The sequence below is a fragment of the Rhododendron vialii genome, chromosome 6a (genome assembly GCF_030253575.1).
Source record: "Rhododendron vialii isolate Sample 1 chromosome 6a, ASM3025357v1".
Classification (NCBI taxonomy): Eukaryota; Viridiplantae; Streptophyta; class Magnoliopsida; order Ericales; family Ericaceae; genus Rhododendron; species Rhododendron vialii.
In genome coordinates this window covers 22,960,095-22,980,110 of record NC_080562.1, presented here as the reverse complement: position 1 = coordinate 22,980,110, position 20,016 = coordinate 22,960,095, and the positions used below count along the sequence as shown (strand labels likewise).

At 37.6% G+C, this 20,016-nt stretch overlaps 2 protein-coding genes across 2 annotated transcripts; one reads left to right on the top strand and one right to left on the bottom strand.

Annotated features, from left to right (window-relative positions):
* Nucleotides 1-4,513: 4,513 nt before the first annotated feature.
* Nucleotides 4,514-17,124, bottom strand: LOC131329501 (uncharacterized). The gene is made up of 4 exons (XM_058362644.1): nt 16,796-17,124; nt 16,582-16,669; nt 11,249-11,401; nt 4,514-4,716 (listed from the first exon to the last, which is right to left on the bottom strand). Exons 1-4 carry the CDS (start codon nt 16,926-16,928, stop codon nt 4,683-4,685), a joined length of 408 nt encoding a protein of 135 aa, XP_058218627.1. The 5' UTR covers nt 16,929-17,124; the 3' UTR covers nt 4,514-4,682.
* LOC131329500 (uncharacterized) lies at nt 9,187-10,607 on the top strand. The gene is made up of 3 exons (XM_058362643.1): nt 9,187-9,655; nt 9,744-9,862; nt 10,141-10,607. The coding sequence occupies exons 1-3, from the start codon at nt 9,187-9,189 to the stop codon at nt 10,534-10,536; spliced, it is 984 nt and encodes a 327-aa protein (XP_058218626.1). The 3' UTR covers nt 10,537-10,607.
* Nucleotides 17,125-20,016: the final 2,892 nt, after the last annotated feature.

The window sequence follows — 20,016 nt, the reverse complement described above, 5'->3', positions numbered from 1 at the left end:
TCTAGGACTGTTGAAAAGTAATAAGGGTAAAATAGTAAAAACATCTTTAAAAAGAGGCTGGATGGGATAGCTGATCTACAAAAAGGGATTTGCTTGAAATTCCAAGCAAAAAATGGGACCGGTCAAGAATTTCCCGAAGAAAAAAGGAAAAGACTTCTAAGGGAAAAACATCCACACACAGGTGGAAATACTCAAACTTCTGACCTCCTAGTGAGATGCAAGAGTCCTGACTAATTAAACTAGTCTCAGTTGGTTAGAATTTCTGTTCAGCGGTGACAAAATCGTGCAGAAAATTTTCGCACTGCAAACTCTATTTCAATAAAGATTCTTATTTGATTAAAAATAAATTGAACCTGATTAGTTTTGGTTTTGTCATATACTATCTATCTACTTACAGATTTAAGTAGATTTTCACTTACATTAGCTATGCACGAATGACCCAGTGCAACAAAGAAAAATTATATTATATTAAGAAATACAATATTTTAGTATTTTTTTTAACCCGATGGATTTGTTTAAACCTCCTCAAACACTAGTAAAGCCACTCATGTTTTCGTTATAAGATCGGAGCAAAGAGTTAGATGTATTTGTTAAAAATAAGGGGAAAAAGATCTTTGTTACTCACGTGAAAGAAGAATAATACTCCACTTGTTACTTTTTGTGTATTTTTACACGACTTTAAATTTTACGTTCTCATGCTGTCAAACTTATTTGGGTTGGACTATAGTAATATTTTGTGTCCAAATTTAGTTGGACTTTTATATTTTAACCTTGCACAAGTAACTCTGCGCCAACAATACTAAGAACAACTTGATTTATTTATAAAAAAAAAAATTAGTGCATTTTTTGAACCCATGTGGAGCAGCCCCTGGAACTTGGCAAAGTCACATGTCATTATCGGATTAATAGATCAGAAGAGTCTTTCTGGCCCCATCTTTCCGTGTTGGTTCCGCTTACCAATGTATGCTTGCCTTGCCTCGTTCAAAAAGTTTTGCGATCACTCATGGCCATATTCTTTGGACTCCATAAAACAATTGACAAAGACATGGAAAAGCCAATATAGGTCATTATCAGAGAAGACAAGAATAGTCTCTGTTTTGTTTTATATAATTAACAATGTGGGCCTACCTAGCTCATTCAAAAAAAACTTGCAATTACTGGTAGTTGTATTTGCAAGTATGTATTAATCATTTCTTGTTTATGTGATTTGAATTACTTGCTCGTTCGACTACTTGTGTTTTTCAACTTTAAGTTTGTTTAGTCTTTTTGTCCATTTCTGTGTATTAGCCAGCAATAAGAATTTAAGGTTTTTGTCCCTTAGAACTTCTGAGCGTGTGAATGATTTTTTGGTAGCGTTTCATGCTGAATTCTTTGGATGTGAATTTTGGATATAGGGGTGTGAATTCTGGAGGTATGAAATCTGAAATAAGGGTTTGAATTGTATAATTTGGGAGGTGTGAAAAGTGTTCAATTCTGTCTTTTTGAAGGTGTGAATTCTTCATTTGAAGTGTGAATTGTGTCTTTTCCGAATATGTGAATTCTTCATTTAGGTGTGAATTATGTCTTTTTTGAATTGTGAATTCTTAATTTGGAGATGTGAATTCTGCAGATGGGGTGTGAATTGTGTAATTAGGTGGGTGTGAATTGTGTAGATGAGTTGCGAATTCTGCATTTAGGGTTGAATTCAGGAAAATGAGTGTGAATTTTTGAAAGGGATGTGAATTCCAGGGGTATGAATAGTGCAAATGGGGAGTGAATTCTGCAAAAAAAAAAGATGTGAATTTTAGGGGTGTGAATTCTAGGATATGTGAATTTTTGGAGGTGTGAACTCTCAGAGGTGTGAATTCTGGGAGGTAAATTCTAGGGTATGAAAAGTAATAGGGGCAAAATAGTAAAAAAATCTTTAAAAATGGTCTAGATGGGATAACATTTTAAAAAAGGATTTGCATGGAAGCTCATATAAAATTTGGGACCGGCCAGGAATTTCCCCTTAAAACAATGGATCCGGAACCTGATAAAGATCTAGCCCAGATTAAAGGGCCCAACAAGCCACTCCTTTGGACTCTAGCCCAATTGTCCGAAAAAAATGTGTGTATCCAGTCTAAACTCTCTCTCTTTTTGGCAGTTTAATTCGTAAGATGATGTTTTGATGACTTCCCTTCGGTGTAGAAATTCAATAACTAATCTTTTTTCCTCTCTCTTTAGCTCCACACACAATTTTGGTTCAGAAATTACAAGAAGGGGGGGGGGGGGGGGTGTTGTTTTAATCTTCAGTTTTTCTTTGAATTTATTAGGCATCAAAAATCCAATCTCTTTGAGTAATCTTGCAATTCCTGTGTCATCTGGAACTGAATGGTTTGCCACCGTGTTGTCCCAATCTGTTTGATTGGTGTAGATCATTGATGGTGTTCATCGTTGAAGGCTAAATGTTTCGAAAATCTTATTATAGAATCACAATTCAATTCTGATAGACTTTTGATCCGAGATATTAATCTCATAGTGGGAGGCTGCGACCTCAGGTAGTAATATGCATGAAGGTATAGTGTCAGCCTAGGGAACTAAGTGTGATTGGAGAGGAGGAAGTTCAGGTGATACACAACAAGGTTTCTCTCCCCACCAGGAGTTTCCCCAGTGATTTGACATTTTGAATAAATCGGTCTATATGTTTTCTTTTCCAATTCCAAATAAAGTGCAGTGCGTTCGGGCATGCAAGTTCACTGCCCCTTAAGTGTAACGACAGAGTACTCCAGAAACAAATAAAAGTTGGCAAATAGGAAGAGCAAAACTTACAGTGGGCCAACGAAATTGCTTTATGTCACGTTATCGCTGCTCCTAAGTAACTCTTGCTCGTTCATCTCCTTGTAACATGTACCTCAAAATACAAAAACTAGCACAACACAATAAAATAAACTAAACTATGAATTAAAGTAAAAATAAATCAAACTTATGCAACCGTGCTAACTATCTCTGGCAATGGTGCCAAAATTTGATCGTGTTGTATCAAGTCAAAAATATGTTTATAATAACTAAGAATCAACCACTATTCCGTATCCTTGGGCCCTCTGTCGTGGTGTCACTCTTTAGTGGCGAGGCTATTGAGCCTGCGTCAGCTAGGCTGACTCTCACATCGGGAGTTTGGGTATTGTGTGTGTGTGTTTTTTAAAAGGTTCATTATGCCTCTTCCTAGTCAACAATTGCCTAGGTGAGTTGTTATATGAAATTACCCTCTTGTCTTCCTTCAAAGCAGAAAAAAATATTATTCCATAAAATAATGATTAATGATCAAGTCCAAGTATCGAATCTACAGGGACAATGAGGCTTAATTATTACAACTCCAATTAAGTTTTAGATAAATTCAAAGGGAAAAGATTGAGTTATAGTATGATTTTTGGAACTAATTAAATTAAGAAAGCAACTAAATTAAGAATTTGGAAACTTTACCCTTACTTATACCCTATTTCCCGACCCGTAAACCCCAGCCGAAGCCCAAATCATTCCTCCCTTCTCTTCCCATAGCCCCCGACGCTTCTGAATCATCACACTACCAACGACCACGACGAAGCCGCCACAACCCAACATCAATGGCCACTGCCACATCCTTCATCCATCACCGCTCGTAACCATTATCCATTCGATTGGGCTTTAAGTTTGCAATTTTTAGAGGTTTTCTTTTATACAGGAGGTTCATATTCAAAGATAAATTTTAACAAAATTTCTGACACACCAAGAAAAAAGATAAATTGAACAGTCTACGAATCATTGAAAGATTTGTCTTAGTCGAGTTCTGTCATCAGGGAGGCCAAGGCTATGGTGGGATCTTGAAGTTATATAAGTGATTCTTTTGGGCAATGGACACAAATTTCACCATTTGCCATAAAAGTTAAAAATCAAATTAATCAGAAGAGACACAACCATTGCACTGTTTTTTTTGTTTTTTTTTTCTCGGCAAAACGAAACTTTTTATAACATCTCGAAAGGTTACATCGAGGGGGCTTGGCCAAAGTAAGAAAATCTTACTCGATCAAGCAGAAAAGGAGTTACAATTTCAGCAATCTAATACCATCCATAAACACCTTAAATTCCTCCACCGTATACACCTTAATATTGAATTTTGCCTTCATCCACAAGGCAACTCTAGTTTTAATCTGCTCCCCAACATCACCAGCTCTCGTTGCTACATTGTTGAACACATAATCATTCCTCACTAGCCACAAGGACCAGTGTAGCAAAAAAGGAAGCTTCCCACAACCATTGCACTGTTAGTGCGTGCGTGTGCATGGAGTAATTATTCAGTAGTCTTGGGGCACCGCTACGTGGTGCCCAAACACCCTTATCAACACATATTTCCATATGAAAAATGTGTGGTGAATAAGGTGTTGGGGCACCAAGTGGCAATGCCCAAGATCACCAAATAATTTTTCATATGCATGTGAGATCAGTTGACGGCAGAGGGGTTGTGGCAACCCAAAACATAAACATTAGCATAAAAGTGATAGGTGATAAGAAAAGTTCAGAACCAAAATCAGAATGATCATCTTTTATCCGAAAGGAAAACGGCATTTACTTCAAATGGTGAGCAGTTGAACTTATTTACAGCACATGTAATACACTCAATCCAAAATAGGTGACGCGAGAAACCTATTTCTTCTGCAACAGTGACCCTCTAGTTCACCCCAGCTTAATTAGTCCGCATGAGAAGTCCAATAAATCAACCCACTGCCAGGAACAACATATATTATTGGTTACCACTGTCCTAATTACAGCAGGAATAACTTAAACAGTGTTGATGAAGAGCGAAAATTTCCTGAAAATCAAAGTGCTCATGCAAAAGTATAAATATCGAACAAAATGAGGATACTGTTGCAGATCAATACGTAGGCCACACAGCAGTGGCGCCTCCAAGAAACCAAACACTTCACAGTCTATTTGATTCAAGGGATTAAAATACTATAAAAAAAAAATTTGCAGGGAACATAATAATATCTTTCGTTGTATAAGAAATTAGGTGAAAAAGAATCTCCTTTCTTATTCAACATTTTCTATTCACTGGCTACAGTGCAGAGCTGGCCAATGCCACAGATTGTTGTGATAATGCAAATATTGGAAGCATGATTTAAAATGTGCACAACAGAAGCAGCATCCTGAATATGTGCTCAAACATTCAACCTAGCAAACAAAAAGCACAAGTCCAGAGTGAATTGGGGGACAAGAATACCAGATTTTTTCACAAGAAGATGAATGCTCAGAGTAAGGAACACTATCCTTAGCTTGGTAAGTACTCAAGGGGATATTCTTGATGACCCTGCTGCTATTGAGGGTGAAATTTTAGGTTATTATCAGAATCTTTTGGGTTCTCCTTTCAGTCAAAGAAGGGATGCTTGTGAGACTCTAGCTGCTGCCATCCAGAAGAGGGTTCCTTTGGAGTTTAGGGATAGCTTAATTGGGCCTGTGAATGAAGTTGAAGTCCTGGAAGCTCTTAGATCTATCCATAGAGATAAGGCCCCAAGGCCTGATGGGTGCAACTCCGCTTTCTTTCAAGGCAACTGGAATATTGTCAAGGAGGATTTTGGGGCAGGTATTCTATTTTTCTTTTGAGTCTGGTTCTGTGTCTGTGGGATGGAATGCCACTGCTGTGACCTCGGTGCCTAAAGTTGCTGCTCCTCAGCCCATAAAAGATTACAGGCCGATCGCTTGTTGCATTACTGTGTATAAATGCATCACTAAGATTCTTGCTAATAGGCATCAAGCAGTCCTTCCAAGTATTATAGGCCCTTCACGATCCGCCTTTATAAAAGGAAGATCGATCATGGATAACACCTTGTTGATGCAGGAGCTTGTTAGGGATTATCACAGAGATCAAGGGCCTCCTAGATGTGCTATTAAGTTGGATATTATGTAAGCCTACGATAAAGTTGATTGGGATTTCATGATTGCTGTTGTGACCTATATGGAGTTCCCATTGCAATTCATTTATTGGGTCGGTGCTTGTGCATCCACTCCAAGGTTTTCCATTGTTATCAATGGAGAGCTGAAGGGTTTCTTTCTAGGCAGGAGAGGGTTGAGGCAAGGGGATCCTATCTCCCCTTACCTTTTCTTGCTTGTTATGGAGGCTTTCTCATTTATCCTGCAGTCTAGAATTGGCCAAGGTGGATTTTCTTATCACCCTAAGTGTGCTGCCATCAATCTCTCTCACCTAGCTTTTGCAGATGATATGTTCATTGTATGTGGGGCCACTCCCCAATCTTTTGAAACAATTAACAGTGTTTTGAAGGAGGTGGTCTGGGATTCAAAAGCTTTAAAAGAATGGAATAGAGCATCCATGTTGAGGCACTTATGGGCCCTTTGCAAGAAGGAAGATATTCTCTGGGTCAAATGGATACACTCCTACATTATAAACAATAATAAATGGCTTCATACTGGTTACTCCTCCTGGACTATGAGGAAGATTTTTGGCCTTAGAAGAGACTATCAAAAGTATATTCAATCTCAGATCAGTAATGATGAGGATACGTTTCTATGGCTGGATATTTGGCACAACCTTGGGATATGTTTCCCAGGTCTCTAACCTGGGAAGATCTCTTCAGGCTAAGGTATGCACTATAGTTCATAATGGAGGTTGGAGATGGCCTAGAAGTAGAATTAGAGATATCATTGCTAAAACTGCCCTGAACCTTATGCCTCATCCTGAAAGGGAGGACTCTGTGATCTGGAATTAAACTCATCTGGTTGTTCTTCTGCAAATCCTGCAAGGGAGGCTCTTAGATCTAAAGCTACTGAGGTGGGACGGTATCATTTCGTTAGGTGACCATTCATCCAATGGGTGACTATCCTGGGTAGGTTGAACACAAGAGACAGATTATTAAGTTGGGGGATTGTTCAAGATAGTAGCTGTGTTCTGCGTACGAGAGGGGTTGAATCCCATTCCCACCCATTCTTTTCCTGTCAATTCTCTTCCCTGGTCTGGTTAGGAGTCGGAGCAAAGCTGGGATCCTATCTCATGACTGGTCCTTAGTTTCTGAAATTCATTGGTGCTCCAATTTCTGCAAAAACAAGCCTGTCAGGGCCTCTTTATTCAAGCTTTGCTTGGCTGCTTCTATCCACACTACATTTGGAAGGAAAGCAGTGTTCTAAAAGGCGGAATTAATCGCCGATTAATCAGAAATTTGCCATCTCTAATGAGATTAATGCCTAGTCAGCTGGATTTGGCGCTCGGGAGGTTAATTGGCGTTAGTCGGCAATTAATCGCCGATTAATCAGTCGGCGATTAGTCGATTAATTGGTTAAAAGGCGATTAATCGGCTGTGCGGCGATTAATAGGGATGAAATCTGTATTTTTGGAAAATGAAGGGGGGTAACTGTTATATCTTATACCCAGTTTAAAGGGCTTCGAAAATAGTATTAGGGCTTTGTTACTAGTTGCAGTCGACCGATCGAGGAAGCACTGAAGCAGTCGATCGAAGTCGATCGATCAATCGTTGGGGTGCAGTCGCCCGCTGCCGCCTGTGAAGTCGCCGCCGCCTGCCATCGCCGCCGCACTGCTATAATTTCTCTCTCTCTCTCTCTCTCTCTCTCTCTCTCTCTCTCGCATGGTCTCTCTCTCTCACAGTTTCTCTCTCTCAAATTCGAGGTTGGAGAGGCTCTCAGACTCACTCAAATCACTCGACCGACCTTGAAAGTCCATACCCATATGGGCCGGCCACGTTTGGACACTGTGGAGTGTGGACAGTGGTCGAAGTGTAGTAATTTTTTTTTTTTTTAAATCTTAAAACAAAGTGTAGTATTGTTTCATTGTTTGGTGTTAACAGTTAACACAAAGTGTAAAATCTTAACTTATAATCGTGTTAAGTTGTTAACAGTTTCTTGACTTTCTTCTCTGGTTTTTTTTGTTTGTGTGTACTGTGTAGTCTATACTGATATCAAATGTCAATGGATTACACTCATATTCCATCTTCGAAGGCCTCTAATTCTGAGACGGTATTGAAAAGAAATTCGGATGATGTTGGATGGGATTATGGAGTTATTGTGGATGTTAAAAATAAGGACCGCCTAAAATGCATTTTGTGTGGGAATCAGTATACTGGAGGGGTTAGTAGGATGAAAAAACACATAGCTCAGGTTAAGGGAGATGTTGCCTCATGCACTTGATGAGACAACAGCTAAAAAGAAAGAGAAGAAGCAAGGAGGCATGAATCTTAGGAAGGAAGTTAATATAGTACATGAAGAAGGTGACAAATTTGAAGATGATGAAGTTGAGCATGTAGGATCAAGGACGAGGCCCCATGTTCTTGGTCCCATGGATAGATATATAGATATCAATCCCGGTTCTTCTGACACGAGTGGATTCAAGAAGATAAGACAGCCAAACATAAATAATGCACTTTGGAAGAAGAGGAGTCATGAAGTGAGTCAATACTTGGCTCGATGCGTGTACGAAGCCGGTATTCCATTTCATGCCATAGACAATGATAGCTTCAAACGTTTTGTTGAAGCGGTTGGCCAATTTGGACCGGGATACCAACCTCTAAGCCAATACCAACTAAGGGAGCCACTGTTGAAGGAGGAGGTGGATAGAACAAAAAAATTACTCAAGAAGCAAGAAGAAGAGTGGGCTTTGACAGGTTGCTCTATCATGACGGATGCTTGGACCGATCGGAAGAGGAGAATGCGTTAACTGTAAGCAAGGGACTTGTTTTCTTTCTTCGAAGGAAGATTCGGAGGCATCACACAAGGGGGTGTATATCTTTGAATACGTTGACAAGTTCATTGAAGATATTGGGGCAAAAAATGTAGCTCAAGTAGTCACGGATAATGCATCCAACAATATGGTAGCGACGGATTTACTAAAGATCAAGAGGCCTAACATATTTTGGACCTCATGCGGCACCCACACAATAAATCTCATGCTTGAAGGAATCGGTAAGCAATCCAAGTTTAAAGGAATTATTGATAAGGCCAAGGCGTTCACTATTTTTCTTTATGCTCATCATAATACATTGGCGATGATGAGAAAATATACGAAGAGGAAAGACATAATGAGGCCGGGTGTTACTAGATTCGCGACAACCTTCTTGACTTTACAAAGCTTGATGGAAAAGAAACAAGAATTGCGGGCAATGTTTAGTAGTGAGGCATGGGACGAGTAAATGGGCAAAGAGCCCAAAGGGGAAAACAGCATTTGCTACCGTGATGAGTACGGCATTTTGGAATGGCGTAACTTTATGCTTGAAAGTGTTTGGTCCGTTGGTGATGGTTCTTCGACTTGCTGGGGATTGGAAGCCCTCAATGGGCTTTGTGTATGGAGAGCTAAAAAACGCAAAAAAAGATATCAAAGAGGCATACAAGCAAGTTGAGACTAACTACCGGCCAATACTAGATGTCATTGATGGGAAAGCCAAGGGTCGGTTAGATAGTGCATTGCATTTGACGGCTTACTTTTTGAATCCTTTTTACTTCTACAAAGATCATACCATTCAAGATGATCCTATCATTATGGATGGGGTTCTTACTTGCGTTGAAGCTTTCTTTCCCGATGATGTCAATGTTCAAGATGAAGTCATCAATAGAGAGTTGTTGAAATACAAGAACAAAGATGGTGGATTTGGAAGACCATTAGCCACAATGGGATGTGCAACGAACAATGACTCTTATGATCCAGGTAAATAAGTAGTTACTTTTCTTAGTATTATTATTTTTGCTACCGAGGTTAATTAGTACTAATGGAATTGTGCTTCTTTCATGACTAGTTGGATGGTGGTCTAACTATGGCAATCATACACCCAATTTGAAAAGAATGGCCACTCGAATTCTCTCTTTGACTTCAAGTTCATCGGGGTGTGAGCGAAATTGGAGCACTTTTGAGGGAGTAAGCTCTCTCTCTCTCTCTCTCTATATATATATATATATATATATATATATATGTGTGTGTGTGTGTGTGTGTATATATATGTGTGTATGTGTGTGTATATATATATATATATATATATATATATATGTGTGTGTGTGTGTGTGTGTATATATATATATATATATATATACATATATATATATGTGTGTGTGTGTGTGTGTGTGTGTATATATATATATATGTATATGCATTGGACAAGAATTATATTAACTTACGATTTTTCTTTTTTTGTATAGATACATACAAAGAAAAGGAATAGACTAGATATGACAAGGTTGAACAATCTAGTGTATGTCCAATTCAATGCCAAACTCCTCAACAATAAAAGAAAGGGGAAGGATGTATTACGTGCTAGTGAAGCAACACATGCACAAGGATGGATTGTTGAAGGTGGAGATGCTGATGAAGAAGACCCGGTTTCGGGACTTGCATGGGAGATGATCGGGGAAGCTACGGGAGCGGATGAAATCCTTCAACCTAGAAGAACTACTAGAAATGTTGGAGTACGAGAGCTACATGAGGACGATTTTTTGTCGGAAGATGATCCCGAAGAGGAGGTAGATGAGGACTTTGAGTTTGAGTCCGATGGAGACCAAGTTATGGGTGGATATGGGGAAGAAGAGGATGAGTAAAGAGTAATTGACTAGTAATTCCGTACTTGATTTCATTTGGTTTGTAATTGACAAGTAATTTCGTACTTGGTTTCCTTTGCTATGAACATTGAACTTCTCATTGTATTGACTAGTTATTTCATAGTACTTTACTACTTTTTCATAAGGGTTGTCATTGGGGAGTGAGTGTGTGTGTGTGTGTGTGTGTATAAACCGATTAATTGCTACAAGCCGATTAATCAGCGATTAAAAGGCCTTGAAGCTCGAAGGTGGTCGACCGAGCGACGAACGCCGAGCGCCTTTTAGAACATTGAAGGAAAGAAATGGGCGTATATTCCAAACGACTGGGCATGACTTTGGTTCAGTTACTCACCAAATCTTGGAAGAAGTCAAGGCTTGTGCAAGCTCTTGAAGGAATGTGGCCAAGACTGTGGATAACCCAGCATCTACCTGGATTGGGGGGTTCCACATTCAATTTTTGTGCAGAGGTTTCTTTTCTTGTTTTGTAGTTAGTTGGTTGTGTAGTTTTGTCTCTGAGTTGTTTGTTTCTGTTCTGGAATCATTTGAGTCTTGTTTTGTGTAGCTAAGGCTCTTTTGTATTCAGTTTCAGGGCTCTCTCCCTGAATTTTTTTGGGCTTAGTCCCTTTATAAATCGCCCGGTTCCAAAAAAACAAAAAATTCAACCTAGCACTTTTGACAAAGGATGATGCTCAAACATGAAAAATTCATTCACCTGATCAACACACACACACACTGCAAAACACCTGCTGTTCCTGTCCAAGAAGAGGGGCCAGTATCGGTTAGTGCATCTTGTATCAATAGCCCAACCGAAGCCGCTAGAGAGACGAATGATACAACATAAGCAAGGAAAAGCCAAAGCTTCAACCTGCAAATAAGGCATTGCAACAAGGAATTAATTGGCATTGATAGTGTACGAGAATAAATGACTGGATGAATTTGTATATCTGAATCGCCACGATCTTGGGATGCACAATTTTCATATTATTTTCTGATTTGAAACCCTTCTATGATTCAGTTCACATTGTAATACTAATGATGATTCTACACAAATCATGAACTTTAGGATCACTTTTTAAAAAATGGCTTCTGCAATTTGTTCGCCTTCCACTTTCCACAACTATGAAATCCTCCCCGCTCCCAAAGACTTCTTTTAAGCTTTAAAGGTTGAAATCTCGTTTTGTCGCCTCCCATCCTTTATCATGTTGCTAGAGATCTCGAACACCAAAAGAAAAATAAATTTTGTTCTTTTTGTTGCTTGGTAGTTAAGAGGGGAAAAGTAAAGAGAGAGAACTCAATTCAAGGCAAACCCATTCAGCAAAAGCTTATTCCAAATTATTTGGGTTCGCAACACAGTCCCAAATCAATTTCACTATTCCCCATGAAAAGAGGAATTGTTTACATATATCTATCCGAAGATTTTTACAGCTTTGAACTGGTAATGAAAAGAAAGCAACTAGGATGATTATTGGATTCTCTTTTGGATAGGCTCTGAACGGCGAAAAAAGGCTGGAATGCCAAGAGGCGTTTCGCCCTGTTTAATGAAGGCCCACATAACATTAATCCACCATAAGGTAAAGGTAAGGAAGAGGAAGACCAAAATAAACATTGGTTAAGAATACTAAGTCAATTTAATGAAGCACCACAGAGAGAGAGAAAGAGAGAGAGAGAGAGAGAGAGAGAGAGAGCATGTCTCTCTCACAGAGATAGTGGAGGAACTATCAAAGGAAAAACAACATACCATCTACCATGTCAGCAGTGAGAATACAAAGATCATGTGGGCAAGAATGACAATACGTAAAATGACTTCCGGTGATTTGAGCCACAAGTTAATTTACGCTCATTTGCTGTAAAATAATTTACCCGTAAAATGATTTCCCCAACTAATGAGCAACCAAACGCAGAAAATTAGGAAAACAAATTTGGGGAAAATATTTCCAGCTCAAACAAACAAAGCCTTGTAATTCATGATATCCAAAATGGGATTACTATCCATGACTCAAACCTTGATTTGACAAGGTTCTAATGTTTGCACTATCCGTCCTCGCTAACTTAAATCTTCTCTATAAATGTTTTGGCGAAGCACTACGAGCTACAATGAGCATGCCACAATACAGATTACAGACACATTTCTTCTACACATATTGGCTTTAGTCAAATCTCCAAATACTAGTTCTAAAACCTGAACTCTGTTTTAATATAAAATCAAATCCATTGATACGAAAACCTTAAGGGATACCCAAGTTGTTTTGTTACTTGACTTTAATCTCATGCCAAAAACAGAACAGAAAAAGAGTTATAACAGCACATCCAGTCAATAGAACAGGAACCTATGTCAAAACAGCCATCAATAAATTGTCTGACCAAAAGGCATATTAAGGAGACAATAGAACAGGAGCCAATATAACAGCACCTCTCTATGCCATAATACAGATTACAGACACATTTTCTTCTACACATATATTGCCTTTAGTCAAATCTCCAACTACTAGTTCTAAAACCTGAACTCTTTTGATTTAAAATCAAATCCATTGATATGAAAACGTAAAGGGATGCCCAAGTTGTTTTGTTACTTGACTTTAATCTCATGCCAAAAACAGAACAGAAAAAGAGTCATAACAGCACATCCGATCTACCATAGAAAGGAGTCAATAGAACAGGAACCTATGACAAAACAGCCATCAATAAATTGTCTGACCAAAAGGCATATTAAGGAGACAATAGGACAGGAGCCAATCTAACAGCCTCTCTCTCTCGGTGGGTGAGAGAGAGTACTTATTCCATAGCTTCTAGAAATAAATTATGACAGAGATAACAGAGATAGAATTATAGTAGTAACCAAAGTCATCCGTGCAATGACTAGAAAGAGCAATTAACATATACAAAGGGTCATCTTTAAAACATAAATTGGTGCACTAAGCAGTGGTGACAGGCATAGTTTTAGCTTCTTAGAGTGCATAAGCTTTGTTTAGTTATAGTAACCCCGAAATGCTTCTATCTAGATGGATCTTTTAGAACTTTTGTTTAGCGTTGTTATTTTTCTCTCTTTTCAATCATTAATAACTGTTTGTCTACACCTCGAGACTTACACATTGCCTGGTGAAGGATAAATGCTTTGCATTGAGCATTTGCCTCTAAAAAACTTATTCTATATCCGTAATTATGTTGTTCATATAATCTCACGCCTCTGTAGACAGAATATTCCTGTAGTTGCCTTGACTGTTTGCAACCTATTTTGTAATGCTACAGCATTCTATAGTGCTTTCCACCACGAGACAGCATGAGTTCTTAAAGCAAAAAGAATTCTAAAAGATAGATCATTAAGGGAGGGTAAAACTAAAGAAGTGAGATAAGGACAAACAAAAGCTCTACATAATCTGCTCGAGGAGGATATGAACCACCTTAAATGCTCTAAAAAACGTGAGCCGGCTTAAAAAAGGTATCCACACCAAATCAAGTATTCAGGTGTTTGCTGTATGCTAGATTACTAGATTAATAATTTAAAGATACATTGTCTTATCTCAACTTAGATTGCCTCACGCCAAGATCCTAGTTTCAAAACTACCATCAAACACACCAAAGCCTCACTTTACTCCATAGGCCACATTCGAGATTGACCTAGTCAGGAATCATGTATCCAAAAGCCCACACTAGTCCAGCCACCAGTTATCTTGCGGTTTCCTTTCACTTGAATTGGCTTCCTTAAACTTGGAGCGTTATCGCAGTTCAACTCACAAAGACTTCACTTTAACCATATGGAGGGCAAACACAACTCTCCAATTGCATGATCAGAAAAAATCATCCCCCTTCAACATTGACAAGATTCCTCAAAAGATAGCCATCAAATTAGTATTGTTACTCTTAGACGCAGTTGTCACCTCGTGAACCAAATTGTGAATAAAAAGTTCATAGTTCAAGCTATATTATGTGCATTTTCAAGTATTGTAGGGGCCTTATGCTTTTGTTAGATGTAAAACAGCTCATGTGGGTTCAAATTTCATCTACGTTGGAAACATTTATATATTCCATAAATATCCTCAAGTTAAGTTGTCAGCTTCTCAAGAAAGTTACTAGATTAGTAACATGCAATAGCAAAAACATCGTGCAAGGGGCCAAACCCCTTGCATTCAAAAGGCAAAACAGATTAAATGTACATAGATCAACTATAAACTGAACAAAACATCAACAAAAAAGAAAGGACAATCCTCTTTCAGCCTAACAAAGACACTGAATCCTCCAAATCCACCTTATGGGTTTTAGATGTAGAGCCACATTCAAGCATTGGTAATTTGGTTGTAAAGTAATTTTGTGTTGAAACTCCACCAATCTCACGTACACCTACATCTACGGATGACATCATGTTTTGTGCTGCCCAATGTGCAATGATATAACCTCGGCATACCAACCAAGAAGAGAACCACTAAACATAACCAAGTCTTGTCATGTCTTGTTCGACTCAAACATGGCATGCTTCAGATAGTGAAGGAAATTAACAAATTATAAAGCTTTCCAGGCTCCAAATGCGCATCACCATCATGCTACAACGCCCACCAAGAGTAGTTCCTGAAGTAAATTAACTTTCAATAGCCTGGGACATATCAGTGGGGACATTCCTTTTTTTATTTTTTGCAAAGGTTATACCATATGGTCCAACCTTCGCAGCCGAATAACTACAAACAAAACTAATGAACATTTCACCCAACCCATCTACTAAGAGGGACCTAAATCAAACCAAAATCTAAGACAACTTCCATTTATATCTAGTGTCTGCGAAAACCGAAAGGTCACAACAGCACATGCATACAAGGATAACTTGCCTTACATACTTCTAACATCTACTTCTGTCCTCCATTTTACTGCTTTTGGCACATAATGACATACACCCTTTATTTCCAAAGATGAATCTCTCCAAAAATAGTGATTGGGAGTGTTGATTTGACATCCAAAACTTACTACATCGCTCCAAGGTCTTAATGTGAGGTATAAGCACATTAAAAGCCATAAAACAATCCAGTCATGCCTCACGAGGCTTTTGCAGATTTGATCTACTTAAACCGTAATAATAGTTAGAGGAAATCTTAGTTGCACGAAGCGGGTGCAGGAGCGCAAGCGAGGCGGGAGCGTGGGAGCGAGGGAATACAGAAGCTCCCAAGGTTGGGAGTGTGAAAGGAGCATGTACATATGTCATGAAAATAATGTAGCATAGAGTATTCACTTTAAAAGTATATTCATTTTAGGAAGTAAAAATATGGGCCAAGTCCTCCATAAGTGAAAGAAATGGGCTAGTGTTAGATATTGTATCATATTACTTGGGCTAGATATATGAGTTCATCAAAGACCAATTAATAAAGCCAAGTGATAAATTCATGTTTTTCTATACAGAGATCATACAAAAAAACTCTAATCTTTGTCTGGAGCGAGCTCTCATCTCAATGGCAGCGGGCTTCCGTCAAGCTCCTTAGTTGAAAGCACAAAAGCGGGCTCCCAAGGTGGGAGCGGCACCACTTTAGGAGCTCCCTGCAACTAAAGGGGGAAACACTCTGGCTTCCAACTGCAATTGCAGTAAATAAGAGAAAGCAAGAGAGGGCAGAAACCCCACCACCCACCATTATCAACAAGATGGGTGGCTCAATTCCCAACGAAAACCCAAACAATTACCCTCCAATGGAATCACACAAAAGACTGAAATTTATAACAAAATAAGCCTACCTAGTCAAACACAGATATGTTACTTTGGAAAACCGAAGTGAAACTCCGTCAAAACATGCAGAGATAAGAATGAAATGAATTACTATCGGCAATATCCCCCGGCAGATTCACTCTCCAGGGTTCAACTTTCAATTTTTGAAACACGCCATATTTGGTCACCACCAAAATATACAAGCTCAAGAGTTGAAATCTCCTAAAAATGATGACCCATCATACTAGCATTATTGATTGTAGCTACACACCAAGAAATTATCGCTATTCTTTAGTGACAAAACCAAGAGATGAAATACACGTAAGGGAGAGTAGAAATGGTGATCTAGATGGATGGAAAATACTAACCTCCACTCGCCTTCTTCGTAGGGAGAGTAGTCAATATCCTCCCTTCTTACGCAATTGAACATCAAAGCCGCCAAAGAAGCAAAAATGCCTTGAAGAGTAATAAAAAATAAAATAAAAATCACACAACCAGAGATCTCAGAAACAAAAACCCTAACCCCCAAGGAAAAACACGCACTATTTTTTTAGCATGACAGAGAAGAGAGAAAGATGATACCAGGGAGATAGTGGAGGAAGGAGACGGTGACGGAGCTGCAAACGACGGCGTCGACCCAAAACCACCAACCGGCGCCGAAGACCGCACCTGCAACGGCTGGTCCGAAGATCGCCCACAGCTCCCCAAAATCCATCCCAATTGACCACTTGAAGGTGCTGCTGCGATCACAGACTAGAAGATCGTTGTATGTGTATGTATATATATTCAGAGAGAGAGAGAGATTGAGTTTTGATTTATGTATGTAATTCCGGCCTGTGTTTGTCAAATGGTAGGTTATTACAAGTTGGAACTCATCTTATTGAGAAGATTCAGCTGATTGTAGGAAAAGAGAAAATAGTTATTTACACAGTTGGATCGCGACCGTTCAACAATTCAGATATTAATGAAAAAAAATTTAGAAAGAATTAAACTTTTTCGGAAAAAAATTTCATTAAAATTCAGACCGTCCAACGGAAAAAAGAAAAAAGTATTTAGAAAAAAAGTATTTTGGACGGTCGCGATTCACCACCATTGTAAATAAGTCTCTCTAGTAAAAAAATGATTTAAATGATAGTCCATTTGTCTTAATTTATTTCTCTACTTCTAATTTTCTTAAACATTTCTAAATATTTATCCATTTGGTTTTTTGAAGGAATTAAAAAAAAATACCCTTTCTTTGTAGAATTAAAGAAATTATTAAAAAAAAAAAAAGTTGAGGGGTAAATGTTGAAAAGTTGCATAAGTGTAAATTATCAAAATTGGAATCAAAAGCAAAATATTTTCTATTGGCTTCGTTTTTTAATTAATGTTTGTGGTAGTGCTATTTTTAATTTTGACATTTTAGAAAGGCAAACAATTAGGATTGTAGATGCTTCAGCTTTGTTCAATTCTGTAAAAATCCACCGAACAAACCATTTTTTTAGTGATTTTCACACATTCTTTTTTTTATAATCTCGATTTTTTTTTTGTCTTCTTTTGATGTAAATTTACTATGCTATCCTTTCAAGTGTAAAAGAGTATACAAATGAAATGTTAATTTTGTACATTCAGATCACAAGATGACAAAAAAGGAAGAGTGATTATAAAATAGCGGAGTGTGAAAATCAATTACTTTTTTTTTTCAATTTCAAAGAACTGAGAATTAAAACCAAACCATTATGCATATTGAACTTGACCAGAAGCAAAGCGCAACAATTATCTGGTCCTAATCTTGTTCAATTCTACTTTATAAACACGCAAAACAGTACACTAATACACTTGTAACAATCAAACATTCGTCATGTTATTTATGCCACGGGCAATTTATATTCAATTTTACTATCCAATTGTGAAAATAACTAAACTTATTTTACAAAGAAAGTTGATTACATAAAACATCTAAACAAACGAATTGCTTGAACTATCTAATCGTATCAAGTCTACGAGGCTAAGAGTTATTCAATACATAATAACTAAAATGTCATCTGAGTTTCTGCCATGGACTAAATGAATAAAATTGACTAATCGCACTTGTTTTTTCACTATTCAAGACAAGTCATTTTTTTTAACTAAATAGATTAATTGGTATTTTTAGTGAAAACGATTTGTCTTTTGCCGTTAGATGTGAAAATTAACAATCTTCTCCCAGTTAGAAGGAATATCTTTTTCAAATTTTGTTTTTAAATCTCCAAATTTGAATGGCGTTGTGGATTCTAGAGAAGAAGAAAAAAAACGATTGCCAAAATTGTAACTAATTATGAAAGTATAATGCATACAACCCATGGTTAAGCCACTTTTGAATTTTGGACACCAAGCATTAGAGAGTTTACATGGTAAGTGATGGCTGATTTTTGCGTTAGACATCTCATTTCACTACTGTAGTTTAATTTTTTTATATTTGAAATAAAAAAATTAAGAATGAAAATGGTATAAGAAATGTATTCAGTAATCAAAACAATAATAGTACTCTCTCCGTCCCTTTTTTAGAGTCCAGTATTCTATTTTGGGCTGTCCCTTAATAAGTGTCCATTTTGTAAAGTTAGTGGGTAAAAGTTGGTGTATTGTCTATTTTATCCCTAAAAGTAGATTTCTTTTTAAAAAGTAAATGAGTAAAAGTGTAATGATGATGGGTAAGTAGGGAAAGTGGAGGAAAAAGTTGATGTGAAAGGTATAATGATGATGTCTTTTTAATAAGTTGAAATTACGAAGCAGGACACTTAAAAAGGGACAGAGGGAGTATAATTTATGAAAGTCAAATTTATAAGAACAAATAAAACTAATATAATGATCACAAAAAAAACTAATATAAGGAAATTCAGTGCCCCATTGGCTCTACGCTCCCTACGCCAGGTCCATTCCAATTCAACCTTTTTGGACCTATTCCGATGTTAATTTAATTAATCGAAAGCCTTTCATTTTGTATAGGTCGTTAAAAATTTCAACCACGCCAAAAAATTACAACTAATGGAATATCAATCAACACATTATCCAAACATATTTATTTTGAATGCGTTCATATACAATGTTGCAGTCCGTTTTTTTTTTTTTGATATATTAAAATATCATATCAACCTATATACAATCAATAAAATTTACAATCAATAAAAATTTTCAGAATGATTTATCTTCACAAAGTAGTAGTGTAAGTGGGATTCATTAATCCCCGACTGTTGAGCACGCTTCCTCGGTACGTAGGCTATTCTCATTTTAAATATTTTTTCATTATTAAGAAAAGGTAATGAAGATAAAATACAAGCCTTTAATTCCACGAAATGAACAATTTTGATAATCCAAATTAACAAGAGATGAACTAGAACAGTACGGCTCTCTTTGTAACTAGGGAGGATATGTACCCTAGCTCCTCACAATCCCTATAGAATTGGAGAATCCTCCATGTTACGATCTATATAAATCTGGAATTAAACCTATACCCATCTGCCGACCCAAAAATAATAAAATGAGACTTCTCTCCGTTTACTATTCCTTTCAGCTGTACCATTTTCCCCAAGAGTTCCAATCATTAAGTCTATGGAATACAATTGTTACTATCTATTTATTGCATAGGAAGTTTTTATTCACTCCAGGTTGTATTCTGCCTTCTTGAGAAAGATAGAGCCTGTTTGGCTTTTTGTTTGCTTTGTTATTTTGTTGCCACCTCAAAAAAATAAAAAAATAAAATCTTGAGTTCTGCATCTACAAGGTAAATGAAGCAATTTCCAGGCTTATGCATACAAAGTAAAACCACCCACTTCAAGAACTGCGTA